This window comes from Malus sylvestris, chromosome 10, assembly GCF_916048215.2.
Source record: "Malus sylvestris chromosome 10, drMalSylv7.2, whole genome shotgun sequence".
Lineage (NCBI taxonomy): Eukaryota > Viridiplantae > Streptophyta > Magnoliopsida > Rosales > Rosaceae > Malus > Malus sylvestris.
Window position 1 is genome coordinate 20,697,623 of NC_062269.1, and position 27,977 is coordinate 20,725,599.

Consider the following 27,977-nt stretch of genomic DNA (forward strand, 5'->3'; position numbering starts at 1 on the left):
GTTCTTGTAAATTATGGCCAATACCAAGTATATAAGTAATGATTTCAAATCTAGAGATTAAGCTTGCTCTGGCAACTTTACGTAAGGCGGAGTTTTATTTTTTAGAGACAAGTGGAAAAGCAAGTGGGTTAAAAGTCTCATATGTTGTTTTTGGGTATTAATTAGGTTTGGTTTGGTAACCAATTCGTTTTTTGTTTTGCGTACGTTTGATCACAATACCTCTGCCCAGGGTTTAGATGCTTTGCGAAATTTCTAGAACATCTAAAACCGTGGCTGAAGACGGGGGAAGAAACTGTGTAACCCTTCCGGAGCCACCCATGTCGTTTTGTGAATTCCCTGTCATGTTATATCTTCTCATGTCCTAAATCTTCCTTGGACAATAAACATTTTATATCTAAATCTATTGCTCTCTCCCTCGTGTGAGAGGTTTTCTCTCCCTGCCCCTGCTGTGAGAGTCTCTTCGCCACCGGCCCTAGCTATGGCCAGGGTCAGTGGTCCTTGTTCCTTGCTTCCTTTTCTTTTTTCAGTTTCTGTTTTTCCTGCTTCTTCCGCTTCGATCTGCCATTTCCTCCAACCTTCCCTTTACCGTCCTCTTTTTTCTTTTCCCACCATCCATCTCCATGATTTTCTTCCATCCTTTTCTTACCCTTCCCACCTGTTTCCAACAATCCTTGACTCCATGTATTTTTGGATCTGCAACTTTGGACCATCAACGAGTTTTGACGCGATTCTCCCGGGAAGTTGTTGCTGGTGGGTTATCTCTCACTAGCTTCCTTCGATTTCTGGTTGCTTTGCCCATCTTTGTGGTGGTCTTTGGATGTTGTTGGAGTTGTCTTCTCCTTCACTCGTGCAAATTTGGTTAGCTAACTGAGCCCTCTTTTGTATTTTGCTCTTTGTACTTTGCTGGCTGGCCTTTGCCCCGGAACCCATCGATAAGAATAAAATAAGTTAATGGCCCAATCCACCACATTGATATTTTACTAGGAGAGTCCCATTCTCAAAGGGTTCAAGGAAATCGTGATCCGTTAAATCTTCAATCCAATAGTAGAGGAGAAAGTACAACAACAAAAATAAACAAAATAATCACCTACCATTGGGCTAAAATCAAATGGCGAATGGCTTGGTCTTGGAGTCTAGGAGAACATGACTCATCACTAAGATGCAATAACATCAAACAAATCGAGTCTTGCACTTCAAAACATTTGCACTTAATTAATAATTTATTATTTACACAAATAACATATCCACCAGCCACTTTATACCACTGGTTGGCCGCACATATTCTACAAGAAACACAGCATACTCCTAAGCAGCCCACGCTGTGGCCCACGCAGTATGTACAAAGAATATATACGTATACACATTATGTACAGCCGACCGCTGCTTACCAAAACGGACACCACCTGCAAGAAGCACAAGAAACGTCGTTAGACAAACGGACATTCAGCATGACTTCCACATCTAGATTGGTTTTCAACTTTTCATCCGTTATGTAATAATTTAGCCATCCACAAGCCGATTGCTGATCGAGCAACAACGAGTGTCGGCATTAGGTGGCTCTGATCCGACCAAATTTGTGTGTCAGATGCGACGTTTAGGGCATCGAGATCCCAAACCAATCATAGGTTGTCTAAAACCAATAAACTTCATACGTCAAAGCCCCATTCATGTCGGACAAGAAAGGATTGAATGAATACACATGCACACGTGTTTTAATTATTCTAAATCTATGTTTAAAGAAACTAGAGGTCGCACTTGGTGCGATGGCAAGTGCCTTCGCCCATGAGCGGAAGGTCTCGGGTTCGAGACTTGGGAGCAACCTCTCCATAAATGGGGGTAAGGTTAGCCGACATTCACCTCTCCCAGACCCTGCGTAAAGCGGGAGCCTTGTGCACTGGGTACGACCTGTTTATGTTTAAAGAAACTGGAGATGAGAGGAAAATTTGGAAACATCTTACCCGACATAATTTTGGCATAAATTTTCGTGAGATGATGCTTGGATAATCAACTTTTGAACTTGCAGCTTAACAGATAAACCATGATCAACTTCTCGACTCTCTCCAGAAATCAGCGTGCTGTGGTCAATTGCATGAATAGAACTGGAAGCTACAGTGGAGCCGGTAGAAAAGTCACGTCCAGTAAGTTTATTACTCATCCGAGCCATGACAACAACAGCACGCTCATTCAAGACCTCATTAGCATCACCCAGTTGATTGACAGCCTGCACGGAAAACCATATAATGAGCATAACCAAAAGCATCATTTTGAAGCATCCCAAGCTGAATTTCTGAAATACCTGAAGAAGTTCCCTTTCACGAGCACCTCGTTGAGGGTGGGGAAGCTCTTTATTTTGAGCAGGTTCTTCAGCATCCACAACAGGAGTAACATTATTATTTCCAAGCATTGACATTTGAGGAACTTCATTGAAGTTGAAGAGACGCCAATTGATGAGAGGATCGTGGACAAAGGCCTGAAAACAGGTAAAACTAAATATTTCAGAGGAGAAACAATTTACTGTTGTTCGTTCAATTGGGCAGTGTCATCAGTATTAACAAAACCACACCCACCCACAATTCCACCCCATTACTTTGAAATTTTAGATTACTATTGCTTGCTGTGAATGGATGCTTTTCAATGGCATTATATGAAGACCCAGCTATGGGATATCTTGACCTGGATGTTATCACCTATATTGCTGTAAATAATAGTTCATACAACTCTTTGATCAATTTTCCTTACAGGTTTATTCAGAAAATGGCCGATTATTATCATAGTCGAATCGGTGCCACGTAAAATGCTTCAGAATGAATTTACCCTAAATCCTAATAAAATAATATACATATATATGTATATATATAGGCTTAATGAACAACACAACAATCTTGTCACCATACCTCCATCATTGCCATAACGCTATCTTTATGTGTTCGTAGAACTTGCATCACATTTTGACAAGTTGAACGGAAGTTGCCCTCTATACCACTAACTTCCATTGCTTTCACAAGCATTCTAGTCAACCGAAAGGGGACCTGAAAATACATAAATATTTATAGTGATTATATATGGAACTGTGTTTTAAACATTAACTAAAGCCACATTGCAATATAGTGTTATACCTTCTCAGGAAACTTTTCCCGGTTCATAGAGGCCTCAAAGCAGTCCCCAAAATCAATGTGCAAGATCTTCCCACTGTAAGCCACAGAATATGAGATGCTCCAAAGTTAACAAGGGAATATCAGATCCAAGTTACCAATCCACTACTTGTTGGTCCAAATTTCATGCATCAACAATTACATACCTATAGCGGTTCAGCATAAGATTGCTTGGGTGGCGATCACCTAAGCCAAGAAGGTACCCAACCTGATATAAAATTCAGTTAGTCCATAATATCACAAGCAGAAACATGTGAGATGTTTAATGGCCAGATTACGGTTATCCACCACCCCACAAATCCCATAGTCAAATCCGTTCATTTTCATAGGTATTAGATACCCATGAAAGGATCATCCCTAGAAATTTTTTCCAAATTGGAATAGTTTAATCATTTAATTATCATCTTTATCATTTTTATGTTTATTGAAAACATAGGTGTTATGTATTTAATATTTATTCGGAAACAACTAGACCTTTGACAGGGATGATCTTTGAAAGATAACTAAAGATATGGTTGGAATCACCATATCACTTGGTAGTTGGTACCACAATGTGGTCCTAACATCTCTTAAAATGAGGGCATTCTCATTCGGCAATGTAGTCTTAAACTTTTCTTAAAATCAGCGCATTCCCATTCTCATGTACATACGTATGTATGTATACTACAAAGAAAAACACATATGCTTGTGCGTGTGTGCACCGCGTGTTGCAAAAAACAAATAAAACACCTACCATGCTCATGACTGCTAAACTTCTCGTATAGTTTGTCCTCCTCTCCAGCCATACCTCAGAAGTGCGACTTTTCAGCCAAAGAACCTATCAAAAGCAGCTCTATACACCTTGAGAAAAGGCACTCAAAGCAACCAATAAATACATGAAAAATATGCAGTTGGTAAGAATCATACCCTTGCAAGGTCATTTCCCTCTGTATTTTGCAGGGCATACTCAAATACTTCCACTTTAGCTATGAGTGGCAAATGATCATAATCCGGAGCAAAACTTAGCATATACTTGTGTTCTTGATTTAGAGTGATCTGAAACCGAGAAAGCATTTATAACACTCTGATAAATACAACTACACCGGTCTAGGAACACGCCCCTTTACATACACAGACAATGCAAGCCTATGCTAACACTCCCTCTTAATGTAAGGCTGGAGACACTCTGCTACCCCCCTATATGGGCAGGAGATATGAACTGACCCATCAGAACAGCTGATTTTATCCATGGGTATAATTATCCTCACAAATCAGCTTAAAAGGAAATACTGTCCATATGTTTATAACCATGATTCTCACAGTTAACAATATGACGTGGTGCTATGTTAACATATAGGACTGTCAGAGAAAAAAAAAAGCAATCAAAGGGAACCAACTCACCTTTCTGGCATCTCTGTACTCCCTGATGAGATAGTGAAGGGTGTCACAATTAGGAACCCAACCAATTAGTCCACTGTTTGGAGACAATGGAATGACAGAATATCGTTCAATGGAGAGATCCTTTTCCTCAGTTTTTCTTGAATTCTCCAGTAGCGTATTCACCAAACCAAAAAGCTAAAAATGTCCATGTCAGGTTTTATGTGTTATTAACATAGCGAGGAGAAATATTAAGGTCTATACAGAAAGAAGAAATACAAACTTAGGAACCTCGGTATCCAAATATTTAACCATTATTTAGGTAAAGAGGAAGAGATACCTGCATGACGCGTTCATCTTGGCGCAAATCCTCATGTCCCTTCAGCAAGAAGGCATAATCCTCACCATCATTCCCATGAATCGTCAATTTCCTTGGTCTTTGTTTGGATGTTATGACAACAAGTTGGCGCGCAAATGATGCAATTGTTACAACTGGAGATTCTGCAATATGAAATTTATCAATTTATTAACTCAGGTTGAATACCAATACATGTCAACTATTGTGAAATTGTGTGCTTACCAGCACGATATGTGCCAGGAACAGCAAGCTCCAAATTACGACATTCCAACAACTCTGGTGAGACGGACTAGTAACCATATGTAGAGAAAATGTCAATGCATATATAATGACAATGCAAGAAGTCAAACATGAAAGGAGAAAAAGATGTCCTTACCTCTAAGTCCAGTGTAGTAAGACTCTGCAGCTGCTTATCTATTCGTCTAAATACATGATAATAAAGATCCCAAGCCTGATCAACGCATAATTTAAATAATTAGCATACAAAACTCTAAAAAAAATTTGATGCCACAAACCTATGCATTGCTGTAGAGAAGCAGTTAACATGCATATTAAATCCATTAACTGTATAGTTATACAAACTTTAAAACTAACGACAAAAGATAAGGCAAGTGTAGGCTTGAATGTAAGTGAGATCAGTTGGAAAGTGTAACAGGTAAGTTGTTGGAAAGAGCAGGCTCACACAATACATCTGACTTCAATAGTGGAGAAACAAAATAATGAAGGAAAACCAATAATTAGCAAGTATGTTTCCATTGTATCTAGAATAAGGATCCAACTCACACACACACGATAACAGATTGACCATTATGACCTAACAGTTCAAAGATACTAATGAATTCAAGTCATTCTTGAAGAAAGAAAAGGCTTAACCAGTTCAAAAAGTAAAACCACCAAACACTTTGCTCTAGAAAATCTTCATACCTGAGTAAGCTCAGCATCTTTCCCTGTTCTCTTATATTTCATGCAACAGTCGTAGGCCTCCAGCAATTCATGACGATATGCCTGAGATTCACACCATGGTGATGTACTCCTAAGTTAAAAACTTAAGCATAGGGTTCCAGTGAAGGTTTGAAGGGTGAGAAAGTGAAACAGCAGTTTATTTCAGGTAGGATTTAATACTCTGATTTGGCGTTTAATTTCACAGTTAATTATTCAAGAGGTTGGAAAATTAATGTTGACTGGCACAAGATACAGAAATGATTTTAAAACCAATTGCAGCAAAAGCAATGAAACCAACCTCAATGAATGCTCTCTCTTTTATGGTGGTTTTGTTCTTTTTAGCTCCTTCCTCAAGTATTTCATGCAGTGGCTCCAATACTTTTAGCATTCCTTCAATGTTATGTTCGCCAAAATACAGGCGACTAGCTTCTTCCAGAGCCTCATGCCACATTTCATGCCAAAGTATTGCGACCCGGATTAGTTCCTTTGACACAAGTTGTGCCTGTAGCCAAAATCAACTTTCTGTAAGGGTTTTCTATTGCCAAACAGGGAGAAAGAACTTGGAAAGTTGATGGAAATTAAATTGAACTATTCACCTGATCCACAAGCACACCACTATGCTGTCGAACTTTGTCAACCACTTCATGAGCTGCAGCTCTACGTAAATTACTTATTGATTTACATGCTACAAGAAGAGGGTACATAAGAGCCTGCGAAAGGAATTGAGTTACTATAGTACTTCAGCAAGTCTCAATTATATAAATTATTGGCATTTATAGTTGCTGCAAGACATGCTACAGGAACTTCACAAAATGATACGGATAGTAGTATTCACACACCCATTTTTACCTCCCACACACCCTTGTTAACTTTTGGCCATTGATCTTCTTCAATTTATTCGATCCAACAACCGGAAATTGAGAGGGGTGTGTGAGAAGTAAAAAAGGGTGTGTGGATAGCACTACCAATGAGATTTAACCTACAAGTTAATTAAGGAGCAGCTATCACAATTGCATACAACATGAAATTCGATAACAGAAGAATGAATAACTATACAAGGCAGCGCAAAGGCACAACACACTTGGAGGCTACATCTCGTATATCAAGTGAAATCCAAAATTATAAAGTGAAAAGGAGTCACTAAAATAAAGAACTAGTCTGACTGAAGAATGCTTTAGCTCATTTGTGTAGGTAGTCGACAGTTTTAGTTTCTGCTTTGTTTCCTTTATGGTATGTTTGGGTGAGAGATCTGTAGTGGAGCACAATAAAAGATTAGAAGGAGGCACTTGAATAACTAGTACACTTTGAAAGTGAATTACACATGACTACTTGAAAAGATTCATTCGTAAATTCCTTGTTTATGTCTTTCTAGATCATGTGGTGCATTTCAAATCCTCCATCTAATGTTTTGTAGTTCATTTCTAACTGATTTATCCTAAATCCCTTGGTACTTGCAAATCCCTCATCTTGTCCTTGGTATATTTCTATTTATTGTATAGTGTTGTTTCTTATTAAATAACATATACATGATTGGTTTTCCTCTACACATTGTGAAACTCAGACTGAAAGTGGAATGCCATCCAAGAATTTGTCATTAAAAAATACCAAAAATCAGTAGAATAACGTTCACATGCTTGATCTCTATTCTTTTATCAGTAAAATAGATAAAACTCAAGACTGAAAATGGATCACTTTGTGTTGTGAAGGATCAATGCAAAAAGACAAATGACAAGGACTCTCCCTCCCCTTCACAAATAACAAACAATGCAGGAGATAATCAAGGATAGATCCTTTTTGAAGCACATGCTAGTTTTAATTGACATATTATGGTAAACAAACAAATACAAAAACACGCATACGAAACTTCAAATAAAAAATCAATGTAAGAAATTTTACTGGTCCATCAACATCTAGCCCTACAAACCAAATTCGCAATCTTGATATTCACAAAATAGTACAAGTACAAAATCATCAAAATACAAGTAAAAGATCATCAAAAGCATACCTGTGGATGACTTTGTCCAATTCGCACCAAAAGCGACTGTATCAGTTCCCTCACAGCATAGTTATTAGAATGTATCCTGGCGATTATTTGAGGCAAAACCACCAGCCATGTGTTAATATTAACATGTGCAAACCCTTTCTGTAGTGCCATTTGCACTTCTGCAGTAGCTCCATGGTTAAACCACAATGTAAGAAGACGAAGAATATCCTGAAGCACATAACAGAAATTATATGACAAACAATATTTAGGTAATAATACAGATATTATAAATGAGAATAATATCTTTCCTTTTATGCTTTTATCAGGATATACAAATGCATAGTCAGATATCTATTACAATCCTCACAAATCACAGATAGCAGAAGATACTTAGATTCCCACCACATAACCCAATTTTCACAGCAACGCCTTTCTCAGATTATAGAAAGCGCAATTTGCATGCAAGAACCTGAAGTTGTAAAGCCATTGAAAATTTGCAATACATAGAAACTAGAAAGTTATCAAAAATTACTGAATTTCAAAGAAAGCAGGTGATTTTGTATAAAAGAGAAATTTTTAGAACAGAAATCAAGTGAAAAGCCCAGCTCTTCAAAGGCAGTACAAAGACAAATTGAACACATCATACAACATACCCAAATCTGGCTCAGGCTGAACAGGCAAGTCCAGAATGGCATTCGTGTTGCAAATAAGGCTTGGTCAAGGAACAATATTTACCTGTAAACTATCATCAACACCTCTGGTATTCGCTGAACATGCTATTGAGTGAAAATATCCAGTGACCGCTGCAACAACAAACTGTGACGCGACACTTGCATAACCTCTTACAGTATAAAGTGACATCACTGCTGTATTAAACAGTGCCCACTTGTGCCATGCCTTAGCCCATTTATTGGCACATTGAGTTGCAGTGCGGAAGGCATTGAGAATTTCTACACAAATTATAATTAATCAACAAAAGATTGATAATTTCTGCAGCCGTTATCTGGAACTTAGATAAGTAAAAAATACCTTGTATAGAATCATCATCCAATCCAGGAGAAAGAGCCCAATTCCAGACTCCCAATTTGAGATACACACGGGCGATAAGTGGAACACTTGGACTACTAGAGCTCATCAAGCCAGTCGGTGTAACTGGTTGAATACTAGGTGGACTTGAAAGCTCTATTGCCAAATTCTGACCCATATTCCGACAGCCGTTTGCCAGAATTACACAATAAGAAATTTTGGAAGCAGGTAGTGCATAGGTAGTTGAAGCAGAAGTACTTGTTCATTAGTGCTTACACAAAAAGGGAAACATTTTCTACCTGTAGCCTTGCAAATGCTTCCTTGCGCTTAACATCCTCTCCAAGCGACCATTGGTACTTCAAATATGCAAGCATCACTTGTGGATGCCCATCGTACCGCAGGCTTTCATGAGTAACATCTTCAGGATCATACTGAACACAATTTAAACAATGTTCAATAAACAAACAAACAAAATGAGAATAAATGCAAGCTAACATCCTTCGATAATTATGCATCACCAACCTGTAAGAGTTTGACTAAAGTAGATCTAGCCTGACTAATTCGCCCACTTTTCCGACAAAGGGAAGCAAACTTAAGCCAAGTATCAACATCTTCTGTCGGAGGTAGAACAAGTGCTCTAACTGCTAAAAGTACCTGCCATACCTGCATATTCAAGTATGGTCGCATTTAGAAGTAGCTGATGCAGCCAGAAAAGTTTCAGTACACCAACCATGAGATGTGTATTGGCATGCATATGTTCTTGAGCTGGTGTTAATTACTGATAACCCCAATCCGATTGTATGGAGGCATGAAACAGAACTTGATGGAACAATCTAGTTCTCTTAGGTTTTTCTGGAGTAGCAGCAATCACACAATTACTTTCTAGTATCTGTAGATATCAAGATTGTAAATACCATACTATATATTCACACAGATGCACCGACAACTACATATCAATAAAATACATAAATACTGAGTTTTAGTTTTCCTTTTTTTTCCCAGCCGTGACCAAGTAAATGTGGCCATGTCAAACCTCGTAGAAAAACAAACAAGAGTAAGGGCTGCAGAAGTTTAACATAAACATTATCCTTTCATATTTCAGCTATAAATAACTAGTTATAAATAAAGCATGTTCACCTCAACATTACGTTTTGCTCCTTGTATCCGCTCATTCCACATATTGCGAATAAGGGCCCGTCGTCCTTCAGCAACAGGATTTCCCAGAGGAAGTGTGCAATAATCAATGACCTGATTATAGATTTTCACATTAAAATTCATGCAACAAATATATAAGGGAACAACCTCCTGCCTCGCAACCAAAAAGAAAAAAACAAAGAGCAAACCTCTTCAAGTTCTGACAGCTGCTGAACACGGACCATATTGCTATATGCACGTTCATAGCTCTCCAAAACCTACAAAGTGAAGAAAGTCAATAATCACAATATCCGAAAGGAAAAACTATTACATGCGGAGTGCTATTGTAGTAGCAGTATATTACATCGCCAAGATAATGATATTGAAAGTAACTCAGAAAGTTCTGCTGAAAATGGAATGTATGGCTTCCTCTGACCAAGTTTTTCAAACCATAGAATTGCACGTAATTTTTTTCAGCCTTTCAGATTAGCATAACATCAGTAATACAAACATAACTTATAAACATAACACCCCAATATTATTATCTAGTAAAAACACGTCTTAACAGGAAGAAACGGCCAATCAAGCGCAAAACATAAAGGAAAGACATAATCAAACCACTGGAAATAAGCATATCGAAAGAGGTAACGACTTTGTCCTCCCAATCTCTGCACCTAAGACTAGAAAATCCAACATACTGAACACTTAGACGAAGACACGACTCTAACAATAGATGTCATTATTTCCTCTTCTCCTGTATATAGGTCGTTTGTAGTTAAGCACAAAGGTCCCAAACTGGTAGTAAAGCTCAGATCAGACAGACAATATGTTAGCATTTAAATCAATATGGTCATTATTTCTAAATCCCAACAGAAGGCTTCAACCTCAGCATGTGAAACCCAATCACATCGACTCGTAGACATAACACACAAATGAAAGAGTTAATAAAGAAAAAAAAAAATAGAAGACTCACCAAAGCAGCAAGCTCTGTTGCCAAGCATTTCCTAGCTCTTTCAACATACTCGCGTGCTTCATCATACTGTGTCCGGAAACAATAGAAAACAAAATAGAATAGGTCAAATACAATAAGAAATAAAGAATGTTCCCAAAGTGTTCAGGCACCCTTTTACTGGTTGCCACTTAATATATCCTTTAGCTACAATGAGAACTTCAAATGTTTCTCCTCTGTAATCAGCATATATATATATATATATATGTGTGTGTGTGTGTGTGTGTGTTTGTGTGTGTGTGCGCACAAATAATATGAAAACTAAGAAGCTGACTTGACTGCATAACAAAACGTGAACTTGGAAATCCTCAATGATCCCAGGTCCATGATGGACAAAGAGACATTCTGTTTCATTCAAATAAGTGGTCCTTCTAACCAGCAAATACAATTTATTACACTGTCTAATCTGTAAATAAAAAGTTCAACTAAAGTAGATTTTTTGCATATATTAAAACAAGCTATATTGACTATTTATTAATGAAAGGCATAAATGTTTCAAATGGTTTTAATATTCTAATGGCTTGTAAGGCTGATCCTTGCTGATTCACAAATATTCTTACTCATGTTAGGTTTAATAAATATTAGAGAAAACAGTAACATGAATATTGTTAGGATTTTGGCTCGTCAAATATGTCCTAGTTGGTTTAGGATTGTTTTAGGAAACCTAGAGGTATACCGATTCTTGTCCTAGAGGGATTAGGAAAGAATTTCAGTTTCCTTATTCAATTTAGGTTTGGATTTCTAGAAGTCTATTTGGATATGGATAGTGTAATTTCCTAGTCCACTTAGAAATAGGAATTCAATCAGCCTTGGGACATGTAAGCCAACCCTATGTCTATAAATAGGGTGCGGCAAGGCTGATTTGTAGACAGAGAAAGAAAACAGCCAGACAGCCAAGAGTTTTGAAATTAGTTCTATGGTTTGCAAAAGTTCTGTAATCTCTATTATTAATCAAATGAGCGGTGATTTCTCTGCCTAGAGAAATCACAACTGGACGTAGGCATAAGTTCTGCCGAACCAGTATAATTCTTGTGTGTTTCTAAGTTTTCTAATATTTGCTAGTTTAGTCTATTGCCGTTGGTTGCATTAAAGAACAAGGTCTAGCGTGCGGGTTTTTCAACAAATATTCCATGACCTAAAAAAGGTGATATATAACTTTTTTTTTAAATGCCATAAAGTAGAATCTATCAATAGAATTATATATTAAATTATCAAAAAGTAGATTATAGGAAAAGTTAATTATACCTTTCCTCTTCGAACTAACAAAACAGCTCTAAAGAATGTGCCATTACTGCTTCCATCACCACTAGCAGCAGTGTTCCCCAAGCCCCTAAGTTTGGTTTCATCACCATCATCTAACCGCGACACATATTCTGCCATTTGATCCCACTCCCCCATGTTCCAAGCAGCATTAGCAGCCTAGCACAAACAAATTTGTTAAATTAGGGAAGTAAGGACATCAACAAGCCATGTGTAATCACAAACCAACCATTGGTGCCATTTCCAATCGAGCAGCCGGTTCAGCTGGGGTCCAATATTCCTTGCACAGGTTGTTAAGCTCCTCCCATTGTGCCAAAGCAGCAAGGCATCGCATCCGACCTAAAGAAGCCACCAACACAAAGCATATTCAAAATGCAAGGAAAATTGATAATATATATAAAGATAAATGGTCACAAGATCCTAACAGATTTAAAGATATTTAATAATATTAAGCGGCATATTTAATAGCACATTAAATATAAAGCGGCATCCAAAACAACAATAAAATAAGCAACAAAGACCTAAAGTGGCATCCAAAACAAGATGTGGACTCGACGCTTGAGAGGCTTTTGCTGTGTAGGCCTTGAGAGCATCGTCCCATCGCTGCAACTTCTCATACCTAAACACGTACAGAGATGCAGTGGACCAGGTATTATGAGTCATATTCTTCTGCAATGTTAGTCGAAACTAAAGTTGCTTTCTTTAAAATAAATGACAATTCAGCAAAGGGCATGGAAAAGGCACAACACAATTACAAAAGAAAATTACATTATTTACAACAGAAAAAAGGCTCCTGAAAATCCTATTGTCAAAGAGTGGCAGGAAAAAAAAGGGTTTGTTACAAGGGAAAGAAAATTCTTGGAATGTATACTACTGAAAGTTACCATGACTCTTTGAGTTGGACATCCATATTTTGTTGGGCAAAGGTCAATATTCCAACTGCAGCCTGAGAAAATACAAATTTATTCATAAATGGCAGCCAATGTTCACAGAAATGTCAAACCTCAAAATATAGTACGGAAGTGGTATAAAGATTTTCTTTTCCAGAGAACCTCATGCTGGTGTAACTGGTTGTTTATATGTATAAGTGCTTCAACTACAGCAACAGGGTTGGCATCCATCTTCTTGGAGCGAGCTCCTTCAAATTCCATTTCTTTGTAATGCAATGCCTTTGCAAATGCACGACACTGAAATGTAAAATAGATAAGCAAGCATACGTGAAACATGTAACAGAGAACAAAAACTGGCACCACCACCACCCAACCTCCCCTAAAAAAACGTAAAAAAAATTATATAACTACACCTTTTCTGCAAGAGCACCAAGCAGGCGAATGTCTATAGGAAGAGGCTTCTCATCATGTTCCATGAACTCTGCCTTCAGACACAATTAATTAAACAAAATCAACAAAAGTCAAACCAGAGAAACAGAATCTCATGCAAGAGAAATTGATGCAGGACATAGTTTCCTTTCTTTTCTTCTCCTTGTTTCATACAGAACCTCTAGTTGTTTAGTTTGTGTGTGTGTGTATATATATATATATGACATACAGAACATACATGATTCCTTTTCTTCTCCATGACATATATGACATTTAGACTTAGAGCAGAAATATGGTGATGGTTAACATTCCTAATAGATTTTTTTTTTTTTTCATTATTTATTTGACAAGTGAGAGGTCGCACTTGGTGCAATGGCAAGTGCCTTCGCCCATGAGCGGTAGGTCTCGGGTTCGAGACTTGGGAGCAGCCTCTCCATAAATGGGGGTAAGGCTAGCCGACATTCACCTCTCCCAGACCCTGCGTAAAGCGGGAGCCTTGTGCACTGGGTACGACCTTTACCTTTTATTTATTTGACAAGTGCTTGTCTAGTTTTTTGTATGTTCGAATTTGAACTGTAGGTTTTTTTTATGGACACTTTTGCCCATGAGATCCCAATAGAATATTTCTCTCACTTAAAATCAGTCCCACATAGATAGCTTGGACTCGACTACAAATGTGTGTGTGTGTGTGTGTGTGTGTGATGTGTATGTATAGGAGATCCTTTTATAAGGGAAAGTAAGAGATCACATTGGTGGGCCCAACTTAAATGTTATCTGATGATGCAAGCTGTCTATAGTTAAGGATCATTCTTACAAAATGTCAGCAAAGTTTGAAATAGTTTTGTTATCATATTATGATCAAACAAATAGACAAACACGCTGTCTCCAATAAAAACTGAACTAATGGGGATAAATTGACAATAATCATGTTATTCCTAACATTTGTTAGCAAAATATTACTGACACGTTCCTGCTTTAACTATAAATGGACACCCTCAACAGAGAAAACTATATACATTCGTACATACAAATATGTAAATGTAATCATGCAACAGAGGCTTTAAGCATTCCAAGCTAAAATCACATGATTCATGTCCAGTTATAATATAATGAAAAAGACATACCAAATTAAGAAGTGTTGCCAAAATTTCAGGAGGTATATTTGGGGATGAAAATGCCATCTCCAAACTTCGAACTAACTGTTTCTGACTAGTCTCATTCAGCTGTGCCCAACAGCTGACAAAACCAGCTGCAAATAGCTCCCGCCCAACAAATGGCTACAAAAAGGAGGATATCAGAGCCCAAACTCCAAAAGAAGTAATATAAAAATAAGTAAATATGTAACACTCATCATATGCTTGTTCCCCATGCTTTCAATATGTTCTAATAATTATAATCTATGTCTTTCTATTTTGCAATTTGTGTATCCCAATACAATTATGTATTCTTTTAAAGTATAAGTTGACATTTATTTATATGTCATATAACAAATTTAATTAAAATTCAAAAAACAGCCTAGGCCCCGCCCATACATCTAGGTGCTTGGCCCTTTGCCCGCCACCTGACTAGACCCTAACGCCATTTAGAACCTTGGTAATACCTGCAACTGTGCAAGCCTTGCACAGGTTCGTAGGGCAGGAGAAGGAGATTCCTTCAGAAGTTCAATACTAAAATGTCTCATCCATTCTGCCCAATCTTCTTTGGTACTGCGCTGAGAAGCCTCCCCAGCAGTGCGTAATCGACCATCATTGACCTGTATATAATTTGTAGAAGTCAAAAATCAACTTACAGCCAAAATAAATATAGAAAAATAGTATTAGCATAAATAAATAAATATGAGGGTAAAGCCAAACAGACATAACTAGATATATGCATCTCAAAGACATAAATAAGCAGCACAGCAAAACAGGAACACTTAATACTAGCATTGAATAAAATATAATAGATCATGTCATAATAACCCTAGCCAATTCCAATAGCGAATAAAAGGAAAGATTGTCATGTTTAACAACCATATTATGTGCTAAGTTAGATGAACGTAGCATCAACGTAAAGATTCACCAATTACATAAACAAAAGTTCAAAGAAAAGGTTCTGCAGTAATATACCCTATGCACTGTGTTTGACACCAACCTCTATACTTGCAAAACAGTTGCCACTAAATTTGAATTGGCTATGCAGTACACGATCTGCTGACATGTCATTCCTAATAAGTAATATTTACATCTAAATGCCTAGGAACTGCTAGCCACTGCACTCAGCACATTCATATATCTAAATACGATCTCACAACATTGGTCTTCCAAGAAGTTTTGACTGCAGCAGTGAGAACCACTATAGCACACAACTTATAGAACGTGTAGCCACGGGAGAGATACCTGATGGCCTCGAAGTTGTTTCTGCATATCTGACCCATTATCATAAAGGTCAATCTCTAAATCATTCCAACGGTCAGTAATAACCTCTACTGGAAGCCGTCTGCTTAATCTTTGAAAAGTTGTACTCCCCAAAATTAGAGGTTCACGTCGCTTCAACCGCCCTTCAATTTCCTCAAATTCCTTATGCTGAAATGAAATAACCTTTTTTACTTAAGAAGCAAAAGTAAGAAACCACAAACAATTTCTTTTTAAAATAAAAATAAGGCACTAAAGGCAGGGAATGAGGAAGACCCTTAAACGATGTTTCAGCAGAAGTTTGTGTATTGATGGGATAAAAATTGTGAAGTCCTCCCCAAGAGCATGAGCTAGACAACAAAGGGCATCAACAGCATCCTTCCGGAGCTCATCGTTCTTGCTGTAATACAAAAGTTTAAACCGCTATGATTGGTAGATAAGTATTCCACGGTACTAAAGATCCCAGAGCAGTCTTAAGCCACAAGTTATAACATCAAACAGAAGAAAAGGTTCTCCCAAATTATTCATAACGTAAAACCATTAAAAACAACCTCAGAAATATTCAGGGGATACACACCAAACAAGAAGGAACTCATGCATACTGATCCACAAGTCACCACCCCCCCCCCCCCCAACCCCAAAACAAAACAAAAAAACAACATACACAAAAAAAAAAATGGAAAGCTCGAAAAAAGTGAAACAGAACTCACATCCTCAACTTTCAGGCAATGCAATCACAGAATCAGAGTGACAGAATGAGCATTAAGTTAAAGAAAGATCAAAGTTGAAGTCCTGACCTTCACAGTTTAACCATCCATATTATACATTACAAAATGGTCTCAAACAAATATTTATAAAATAAATATAAGAGAATTACAATGAAACGGAAGCGAGCTGTCATTAATTGGAATTCACTTCAAAGGAAGGGGAATCTGTTCTAAAACAAGCAATAATAGTAGCCAAAAAAATAGATTTCGTAGTTGCGAAACACCCAGAACAAAGTTTGAATCATCTGGAAAGTTTATCTAAAACTCAAATAGTCATATAAAACAGAAAAGGAGGATGTGTTTAAGAAACTTGAAGACAGTTTTCAACCAATGTCTAAAAAGACCAACAGTTGCACAACAAGTTCAGATCATATAGCTAATGGACAGGTGATGAAAAGGAAACGGACCCATCTAACACTAGCTTTAAGTGATGCACGAGAGAAGATATGTGACCAGCAACCTGAAAAATAATAATCACACATTACAATCAACATGTTGTCCAAGAACAATATATCCAAATATAACTGGAGTAAAAAAAGAGAGTACGGGGTGTGATGATAACCTGCACACGAGGAATAAGTTTCGTCAAAGTTTTAATAGCAGCACGTCTTATGTCCACTGAAGCATCAACTTTAAACAAGCGAATGAGTGCAGGAAGAAGAAGATGCATATGTTCATCCAATGTTCCTACATTTTGAAACTGAAATGAGTCTATACAGGTTGGCATATATATACTCAAGAATAGCAGCTTCACATTTTCATCATGGTAAAAAAAATGTTTAATAAAATGCTTTTTGGGCTCCAAGCCTCCAACAGAGGAAACCATAATGCTCTTTGGAACTTAAAAAGTCCCATACAGCCAGCCTCAGGGACCTTTGAAACAAAAACCCAAAAAGTCTTTGTATTTCCAAATCTAAAAAGATAACAAGCAATTTTGCACAATCCGTTAATGCAAATAGAAAAGGCACAATAAAGCTATCAGTTATAAATGCAACATTATAAGGTATCTAAAAATTTGATGCCCATTCACTTTAAATCTCCATCAACATCTGATGACTAATCTATTTATCAGAATGCAGACACAAATTAAACAAATAAACCCAGAGCCTTATGCTTATAGATGGAAGGCTTTCTTCCATCAGTCTATAAACTTCATACCCAATCACTTTGAAGTTGCCAGGTCAGTAACTACTCATGGTCAACAATTACTATCCAAATTGTTAACCAATATTTGAATACCACTTGATGCTTATTCTTAGATCGCAGAATTCGAATCTCAAGTTGTGCTTATATGCAGTAATTTTGCTCCCAAGACTTTGTAGTTACCAATGGAACCGAGTTGTTCCAAATTTTTAATATGCATCTCCGACAGCTACATTAATAAAACTTATGAAAAAAACAAAGGTACAGTATTTTTTAATAAGGAATCATATTATCTTCAGCAATTTTCTTTTTAACCCTGCAGTTATTAAGTCATCCATAAATCAAATCCACTTACTCTCACTTTACCATGATTTAAAATCATGCATTTAAACTGCCTGGACATTATTTTCATACCTCTCATAATCAACACAAAGTAACTGTTCTAAATATAATAGGAGCATACATTTGCCCACTATTTTTGGTTCCATCTTGATTCTTGAGTAAAAAAAAAGAAACCAATATTCAAGCAGGATTTTCAAATATGAATATTCTATTCGTGAATGTTACAAAGAAGGGGTCAAATTTTCTAATTCTTGCATGTATTTTACATGTAACTCCCTAAATGAAATTCCTTCTTTTTCATCTGGTTCTTACTTGCACTACTCTTGGAGAACTTGCATATCTACACAACCACTTTCCTTAAATTCAAGCCACCATTTATTTTTTTAAAGAATTTTATTAACAAAAGAAGAATGTACAAAAAGTGGATAAGAAATCCACCAACTAAAATCAAACCTAAAGTACTAAACTAGACCTCTCAAATAGGACTAATTTACAAAAATTAAACTTGAAACTAACTACAGTTGCTAACCATCCAGCATTATAGAAGAAAGAATAATCCCTAAACTCAGTTGAAACAGATGCCCAAAGTTTGCCCAGTATCTAGTTTGGTCCCATAGTTCACCTACTCCCACTCCCTTAAAATCTTCCAAAATTCTTCTATTACACTCCATCCAATTCTTCAAGTTGCCAATTTAATTCTCAAATATCTATGATACTTTCATATCATTAACAAACTAATCCAGTCTTACAAGGACTTTTCTTACGAGACTTGAAATATAAGTTTCTAATATCAATAAATATCAATATATTAAATGAAAAATGAAGAGTACTAACCACCAAACACTTCAAGGGTACGGAGGATGTCCAGAACATAAGTATAATCGTTATACCGTTCTGCATCACTTAGAACTTGAATACAACATGGAAGAATATCAGGAAGGTATGTTCGAAATTCATCATTGAGAGCCAAGCAAAGCTGCTCCACCAGATGCAGAACCTGAGAAAGATTACAAGAGAACAGAAAAAAATGACAATGGGAAGTTCTTTTCAAAAAAAGTACTACAATTTCAAACACAATAGATCAATCTCATTATACAACCGATTGTAACCAATAAGAAAAGGCCAAACTTACTGGATAACCAAGTTGAGGACGGCCAGCAGCAGGAAAACTGAAGGTTGACCATAGTTCTGAAATTAGAACGAGCAACTCATGCAGATATTTCCGAATATGCTGCACAGCACATCATACCATATGTGATCATCAAGAAATCATGCACAATCATTACATGTATGAAAACTTAAAAGCCGTCAAGACATTTATACCTGACGCACAATAGACACTAGTGTGCCAAGCTTCCATGTTATAAAATCCTTTAAAGCATCATCACATGTCCGGACTATATGTAAGAGATCAGGTAAAACCTATAGGTAAGAAAAATAAAGACGCACCATTTAAAGCCAAAAAGACAAAATCAAAAGCAAATGCACCAGCACATGAACCATCGATAAGCTAAATAACAGGTCTAATTCGAGATGAAAATGGACAGTAGAATAGTCATGATAAATGAATCTTGTTTCTTTTCGAAAAATTGATAAATGGAATTGCAAAGGCATGAAACTTAATATGTATTTTGTACAAAAAAGAGAACGTATAACACAATTCACATCCATCAAACTAAGATTTAAAAGGAGAGTACACGTGCTTTTCTGTACACCTGCATTCACACACATGTTAATACATGTGCATAAAACCTAAAACGAAACCAATCACAATTGAAATGTTTATACACTGACCTTTGGTAAGTATGGAACACAACCAAGACCCATTGACTAACCTCGCAACAAAAAAGATAATATTAGACATCAAAAACTACACAAATGGTAAGAATATCAAAATACAATCTTATAAGAAGAGTAAATCAAAAAACAATAACCACATGACTGTATGCTAAATACCTTGAATATGAACATAAGAGATCCGACCACCTTTAGGTGGTAAGTAGCAAGTGAAGGGTCCCTAAGTATACGCATGAGCGAGTTGATTGCAACCTGTGGTCATAACATTGTAACACAACGACAGTCACTTATAATATTGATGTGCATATTAATGGATTTTAAGTTGTGGATCCGATCATCATAGTCCATTGATTGTGTGGACAATGCAAACGCAATCAGCGACCATGAGGAGCATCATTGTAATCAAATATATATTTATACACATCCATATAATAAAATACAAAGGTCCTAGCAGGTTTGATGTGCTACCGTAGAATAATAGTCTTCTGAGGTTGCAAATGATGGCCAAAGGTCCATAGGCAATTCATCCACAGACTGAAAGTGTTGACCAGATTCACTCGCACTACGGGTAACATCTCCATGTGACCCAGGCAGGCTTTGCTGATTTCGTTTATGCACATGAGGATCTAGAGCGCCCATAATTCCGAGAACCTGGCGAAGCCCAAGAACAGGTTAACATAAAAAGTTGGCTACAGTTAACAACCATGCAATCTAATTAACAAGTTACCTTTAGTACTTCACGTCTTGTAGACCATGCTAATTCACCATTCAGTAACTTCAAGAGTAAGCCAAGTAACAGTGGATATTCATTGTATGGAGTTATGACATACCTGTCAAAATCAAAGAACAAAAGTTTCCTAATACAAACCAAAATATAATACAGGACTTCACAAAACCCGATGCCAACAAAGTATCTCAAATCAATGCTCCATGTTACCAAATATGTGGACCGAGTCTATCTTCTATGGTACACAGCGCCCAAAAGTAAGTTGAAACATTATATTCTAATGGAAGTGGTTGGCCATGCACATTGTTCTAAAAATCCCCACATGTGCACTAGGCGGCTGGCCACCACCCTGATTAATCCCTAGGTGTTTGAAAATTAAGAAAGAGCGCCTAGACCTGCTTAGGCGCCCACCTTGACCACCTAGGCACCCGCCTAGGTTGCAACTCTCACTCAAACAGAAAATAGATAACTTTCATTTTGCATTTTATTTTTTTCAATAAATTGTTAAAGAGACTTGTTGAATACTTACTTAGATGAAAACACATTATATGCTTGTTCCCCATGTTTTCATTATGTTCCAATACTTTATAATCTATACGTCAGTTTACTTTGCAGTTTATGTATCCCAATGAAAGACACTTATTTATACGATATATAATAAATTTACTTAAATCCGCCGCCCAACTAGCGCGTAGCGTCTTTTAGAGCCTTGACCATGCATACATCAATTTCAGGAACTAGAGACTCAACCCTTATTTTACCATCTACCAATTCTCCCTCTCCAGCAAACAAGCTTCTTAAAACCAAAGAGATGCAAGTATAAAGCAGTGACAAACTGACTCCAGTAAAATAAGGTAATCCACTGTCTTCCTAGCTCACTACAGCACATGCAAGACCTAATGCAATATCATCTATTGTCGGCTCATACCTCAAGGGAAAGACCCCTCTGTTAAGGATAGTACTACGACATCTAACTATGGTTGGTGGGCTTCTTAACAGCTTAATACTTGAGATTAACAGTTACTGGGCATAAGAGATTTGGTTGCCAAGAAATCTTTTGTTCGGAAGGGAGGAGGCATGGTTTGCATAACCTCACATACTAACTTGAATACTACTAAAACAACTCAACAAGGTATCAGAACCTAAGAGTAGTGCTGCTACCTACCCTATATTTATTTCTTTTTTACTATATTGACAAAAAGGAAAAAGAGCCCAAAGTTTAAAGACCCAATTGAGAATTAAATAGTTATTCAATCAGATATTTGCATCAAATAATTATATAAGCATAAGCCTCAGTGAAGCTGTTTCTAACTCAAGATTAAAGATGAAAACAAAAAATATATATATAACAGAACCTATCATAGAGCAATGTAACAAACAGAGTGCATACCCAGTGCTCTGTACAACTTGACCAAGAGTAGCGACAGCCACTTCCCGTTTGGTGACGGCTGCTCCATCCAATAAAGCATCAACAATTAAAGGCATAAGCTCAGGAATGTATTTTCGCATTGCAAAACCACCCTAGACAGAAGTCAAAAACAAAAAAGAAAACACTATTTTGTATCAGGACAACACAAAACAATTTTATAGGTCGTACCCAGTGCACAAGGCTCCCGCTTTACGCACCAACCTTCAACACAAATAAAAAAAACACCATGATAGGCTAAACACAAATATACCCACCACTCTAGCCAGATCCCCAACAGTTACAAGAACTCCACTAATAATGCCATTATTTGCGTTCACACCAGTGCCATCATTAAGTCTTGCAACAAGTGCCTGAACAATCAGACATTTACAATGAGATAGGGGGAAAATACAATTAATAAATGATAAAGGACTAAGATAAACAATCACTAAATGATTTATTAAACCTTGTGTATCGGAGCAATGTATGGAAGTATTAGTCGTTCACAGTTTCGTATTAAACAACCCAGTAACTTCGCACTTTCTTCCCGGCATTTGGTATCTGCACTGCTGACATAGCAAAACAAGTCAATATCTGACACTTTGACAGTTAATTCTAGCATTGATATCCATAACTGTATGTAACCAAAATTGATAATCCTTTCACATCACCTCTGCCCCAGGTAAGTCAACAACTGTATAAGATGCCGACGAAGTGCTGGAAGAACATAAGCAGGGTTTTTTTCTGACAACCTCCCAGCCACAGAAATTGCAAACTCTCGAACATCAAAATCCTATAACAACATCATTTTTTTTTTTTTTAAGATGGGAAACACAAAGGAACAGAAATTTTCACAAACTCTATTTCACAAGTATACATTCCAGCAAAACCATACATCAAAACTGCACAGTTATATGGTAGAGAAAGCAAACTAAAAGAAAATAGTATCTAATATCACATGCATAAGCAGCAAAGCTTATGCTTCCAATATCACAGATTAAGTCATGAACACATCTATCCAGAGTAAAAAGACACCTCATCATTTAAAGCAGCAAAAACTGCGCTCAGACTATCAGCCTGCGCCAAAAAATCATCAAAACCTCTATTCCCATGAAGGGAGGAAAATATTGAATGACGAACAATAACATCAGCATCTGCAACAGCTTCACTGAGAAGCTTTTCCACAATCTGCAGAAAGGCCGATTTCTAGTTAACACGCATATACCAAGAAGGAGAAAAAGAAAATTAATAATACTCAATGAGATTTTGAGACTTCACATGATACATTACTATAAAGACATTGAAAAATTATAATTACAGTAGCAGACTGTAAAAAAAGCTATCCAAATTCTTAAGTCTAATGCATATCTTCAAAACATGTTTTGCGTAATCACATATTACAGAGGGCAACATGTCCACTAGAACCGATCTTAAATTTAATGAGATACAAAACATTTCTAAAGAGTATTGCCTTCTATAAGCCTCCAAATTGCAAAGAAAGAAAAAAAGGAATGTCCCCACAGCCAATGGACATCTTTAATAGTTGTCATATGACCATATCAGCATATTTGAACTGGAACCTAAAGGTAGGCGTTTATTGGCGAAATACGAAAAGACAAAAAAATTTGTTATGCTAAACATACTATTGAATATACTAGATAAGCACAAAATTGGTTTTACAGTCTACAAACAGTTCAAAAGAAACACAGGTTGGAATGTTTAGTATAAATTTTAATGTACAAATACAAACCTCCTCAATAAGACGTCGTCGCTTTCCCCGATTTGCCCTACCAGAAGCATATTGCATACCAGAAAAGGAATTTGCAACTAATCTGCAACAACATAGGGCAGCATCTTTCCGGATGGCTCCATCATCATCATCCAAATATACAACAACTGATTCTCTTGCAAACTCAAGAAGGTCATGGCCCTAATTCATATATCAGCTTCTATGTGAGATTAAAGGTGCATTTAGGATTCAAAATGGGCAACGGTATTCACACAAACCTTGAAATTAAAACGAGCTAAAGTCTGCAAAGCAAGCTGCACAAGGGCTGAACCACTGAGGTCTGACGCTGGCTGAGGGACATTCATTAAATTTCCTCTACCCATGCCAACAGCCGACCTTCCCTGAGACTGGTAGGATTTTGAAAGAACCGCCGAAATGCAGTCAAGTAACCGATCTTGGATGGTAGGAAGCAAAGATGTGATACTGAATTAACAACCAATTGAACAGGGAACCAGTCAGTGCACATGGAAGACATAGACTAATCACCAAAATTGTGCAAGGAGAAGCTCTTGAAAACCCAGTGTACCTGGTAGTTATTTGCTCAAGTGCCTCAACAAGCGTAGGGGAAAGACCAGCAGAGAACATAACATCCAAAAGACCAAGAACATGAGGTTCCATAGCCGGCCCCATTGCTTTTGCTATGTTTCCAACACAAACCAAAGCCTCAAGAGAGGGTCTACCTCTACGTGGAGCAATCTGGAGAACAAATGATTAATAACAGTCACAGATGTGTCCACTATCACAATTATAACTCAACCTGCAGTCTACATACACAACACAGCAGAGATAAATATGATGGTGATGGCCACAATCACTCCAATCAACATACCGCATCACGTAAATGAGACGTTATTGTCGGCAAATAATGGACAAGTTCCCCGTCCAAAGCACCAGCCATCTCCCCAAGGGCAATAAAACCACTGGAGCGTTCTGCCGGTATTCGCAAAACTGCAAGAATATGATTCATACATATCTGCAAGAAATAGCACATCCTTACACATTCAGGATGACAAACAGAAAATATAAATGAAACAGATTTCACCCAAACCATTCTGCCCACCAGTTACAATATAATAATAAAGGACAGTTGACAAACCGTTAAGTAGTTTGTGACAAATCGATCACGCAGAAAATGAGCAATTCGAGGTAGCAGCGAAGTTATGCTCAGGCGAACCAGCCTGTCCCGGTGCTCAAGATATCTAAGGACAATTTCGGCAACTTCCCTGTACCTAGACATCATAAATTCACCTGTATTCCTGCCCAGATGAAATTAACTTTTTTAAACTGATGAAGGAGCAGTTGATGGCTGGGTCAAAATGTCAAGATAGCACAAAGTAACACAGCACATTTACATTTTTACATTACTTAAAATAATTTAGGTTTTCCTTGCTCACACATTGGAACCACATGTAACCATTTTGGTTTTCCTAGGCTCCACCTAATAGAATAGAGTCACTACTACAACAGGGTCATATAAAATTCATACAAAAACTTTATTCAAGCCAACAAGAATCCATTACACATTCGTATAAATGAATGTGCACAATAACAAAGTCTATTCCAAAATGGTAGTTAGAATTGCATGAACATATGTTCACGTGTCTCTTGAAGAACTGATCATCAACATGAGCTAAAAAATCATCACAGTATGCATTTTGTACATATGTGGTAGGGTTTCACTTACAATTGGCCAATCTGGTACATATGATACTTCTAGTGAATGACAATCATATTCACATTAAAAAAATAGAATTAAAAATGAAAATTATCATCCCCACGAACTCTACTAACCTTAAAAGTTCTCCAACTGCAAGCAAAGAACCATGTATGCTGTGAATGGAAGCATTTCTACCCAACCCATCTTGGGTAGCCTCAAACATACGATAATACCATTGCACACGCCAGCGTGTCTCACGTTTCTCAATAACACCAAGGCAAGCACGTAGAGCTTCCACAGCTCGCTCTCGAATAGGCAACACTGGATCCCTCAAAGCAACCCAAATAGCATCAACAAATTCAGGCACATGAACATTGAACACTGTTGAAGCGTTTTCTGCCATTTCCTATAATAAGAAAACATAGAGTTAACTATTTCCTATATCAAAATCTAATGAGAATAGCTAAAAAGAATTTTAAAGTTAAAAAGTAAAAGTTCTATGTTATGAAACTTTTTTTAAGAATAGAACTTTGATGGGATGATATGAAAAGTTTCTTCACCTATAAATGGAGTGTCCTCGGAGAAACAAACTCAGGAGCGCTAATAAATAAATGAGTACAAAAGTAAAATTGTTGCACTTACTTTCAAAATCAAGACAGCGGCAAAACGGCGATACTCAACTCTATCTCCCCGCAACCAATCCAGAGCAATTTTTATCTAAGAGGACCAAGGCTTATCAGATACTTTACTATTCTAAATCATATTCTTTCATGTCAAGGGGGTACACAAAAATGCAACAAACCTGGCGTTCCACTTCATCTGCAGTCATTGCTCCCCCTGCCCTAGCAAGATGGCCCAGAACTCTACTAGCAAGCACCAGAATATCCGGATCACGCTTTACCTCAAAAACAGTCCGTATGTAGTTAGCAAACTTCGAAACCTTGGAGGAATTCTCTCCCAGTGCCACATCTATCAACTCATCAATAGCTCTTAGAGCTCCCAAATTTTCTGCAACATCACTGCTCTCCAGTAGAGATGAAATTCGATCATACAACTGATCCATGAAACGCGAAAATGCTTCTCCGCTGAGGTCACGGGCTTCTTCTTCCAGATGCTTCTTCAATGCTAACGAAGCCCCATCCTAGGAAACAACACAGTTTAAGCAGTTTAAGTCCTCTGTTATCGAATTTGCCTATAGTGAGTGAGGAGTGCTTAAAATTGGCCTATTATATTAGCTCCAATAACACTAACATAATACCTAACAAATCACACAATTCATAGCTTACACTATCCACTAAACCTATTAGTTATCCACTAAACCTATTAGCTATCCACTTAACCTATTAACAAGAAAGTGAAAAGTTCGAACGTCTCGGGAACCAAACAGAAAATAAGAAACAGAGAGGGATAGAGAGCACAAAGTACTGACCTTGGGGCTGCCACGGGTGCAGAGGTCAGCAAGGATGCGATTGAGCGCGTCAAAACTTCCTCCACTGGGTCCGGCAGAGCCGGGGCCGCAGAACCTGAGGGACTGCCCCGAGGCCGCCATGTGTCTCAGGCTCCCCAAACCCTAAAACCCCCAATCTGTCTCTCCCACCCCCTCTCTCTGTAGCAATCGGATCTTCAAGGCATCGAAGCTCCGCCGAGAGAGCAATGGCAGATTGATTCTTCCGCCGGAGACGATGGGAAATGCAGGCGTGCGAGTAGTTGCGGGCGGGCTAAAGCGGGGAGAGAGTACCAACAGCTGTCTGCAGATTACGCTTCGAATTAACGCAATCGAAAGCGAAAGGAGGAAAAAAGGGTAGTTTGGGGGTTCTGGGGTGGGGGCTTATTGCGGCTGTGCGTGTAAATCTCGTTAATTCTTGGGCTTTGTGAACGCACTAGACCGATCATGCTCATCATTCATTCCACCGACTCAAACTTTCTTTCATTTTTTATTCACTTACTACCAAGTATAAAGGGTAAAGTAATTTTTTAATACAAAACAGTTTTCCTTCCAAAAAAGTTATTATACACCCGTCAGTCCTGTTACGAAAAAATATATACTTCCAAAAGTTGTTGCATTTGCGTATATGAATATTCTGCAACGATCACTACACAAATTCTTGGGTATAATATGTATTAACATAATTAATTATTAATCTCTTGCTACATGCATACGTGACAATTAACATTTTTTTTTTGTCTATAATATTTTAGAAATATTAAATCAGTAGATCGGAGTATACTTTAAATTGGAATCATGTCATGGGAGTGTAATACGCCAATTTGTCCACTACTAGACTATTAGCAGATAAATTTATTTCTAGAAAATAATAAACTTACTAACCACATATAGTGTATAGGTGGTAATTGACTCTTTTTATTTTATTATTTAGTTTTTTGTCTGATAATTATATTGTTTTTATTTTTAT

The 27,977-nt window shown here is 37.4% G+C and overlaps 1 protein-coding gene across 1 annotated transcript; it reads right to left on the reverse strand.

The window, feature by feature from the left end:
* Positions 1-1,186: 1,186 nt before the first annotated feature.
* On the reverse strand, positions 1,187-27,470 carry LOC126585412 (serine/threonine-protein kinase TOR-like). The gene is made up of 56 exons (XM_050249842.1): positions 26,993-27,470; positions 26,366-26,704; positions 26,206-26,280; positions 25,698-25,969; positions 25,003-25,162; positions 24,736-24,879; positions 24,433-24,602; positions 24,125-24,329; positions 23,868-24,047; positions 23,153-23,305; positions 22,789-22,910; positions 22,584-22,683; positions 22,393-22,488; positions 22,100-22,230; positions 20,710-20,812; positions 20,451-20,633; positions 20,142-20,234; positions 19,980-20,015; positions 19,509-19,607; positions 19,318-19,416; positions 19,020-19,182; positions 17,263-17,387; positions 17,108-17,160; positions 16,210-16,333; positions 15,919-16,104; positions 15,141-15,293; positions 14,665-14,817; positions 13,525-13,596; positions 13,274-13,408; positions 13,106-13,167; positions 12,743-12,840; positions 12,451-12,560; positions 12,207-12,380; positions 10,926-10,991; positions 10,162-10,230; positions 9,956-10,066; positions 9,341-9,481; positions 9,118-9,249; positions 8,822-8,987; positions 8,528-8,742; positions 7,814-8,020; positions 6,405-6,518; positions 6,107-6,310; positions 5,791-5,871; positions 5,243-5,317; positions 5,089-5,155; positions 4,849-5,009; positions 4,533-4,706; positions 4,059-4,187; positions 3,886-3,969; positions 3,299-3,360; positions 3,117-3,189; positions 2,895-3,029; positions 2,297-2,470; positions 1,959-2,221; positions 1,187-1,403 (listed from the first exon to the last, which is right to left on the reverse strand). The coding sequence occupies exons 1-56, from the start codon at positions 27,110-27,112 to the stop codon at positions 1,385-1,387; spliced, it is 7,410 nt and encodes a 2,469-aa protein (XP_050105799.1). The 5' UTR covers positions 27,113-27,470; the 3' UTR covers positions 1,187-1,384.
* Positions 27,471-27,977: the final 507 nt, after the last annotated feature.

Coding starts and splice junctions, on each gene's coding strand:
- LOC126585412 (XM_050249842.1), bottom strand. CDS start 27,112: ATGGCGGCCTCGGGGCAGTCCCTCAGGTTCTGCGGCCCCGGCTCTGCC. Junction 19,608..19,979: donor GTGTTCCATACTTACCAAAG/GTCAGTGTATAA, acceptor TCTTACCTATAG/GTTTTACCTGATCTCTTACA. Junction 5,872..6,106: donor AAGAGAGAGCATTCATTGAG/GTTGGTTTCATT, acceptor TGTGAATCTCAG/GCATATCGTCATGAATTGCT.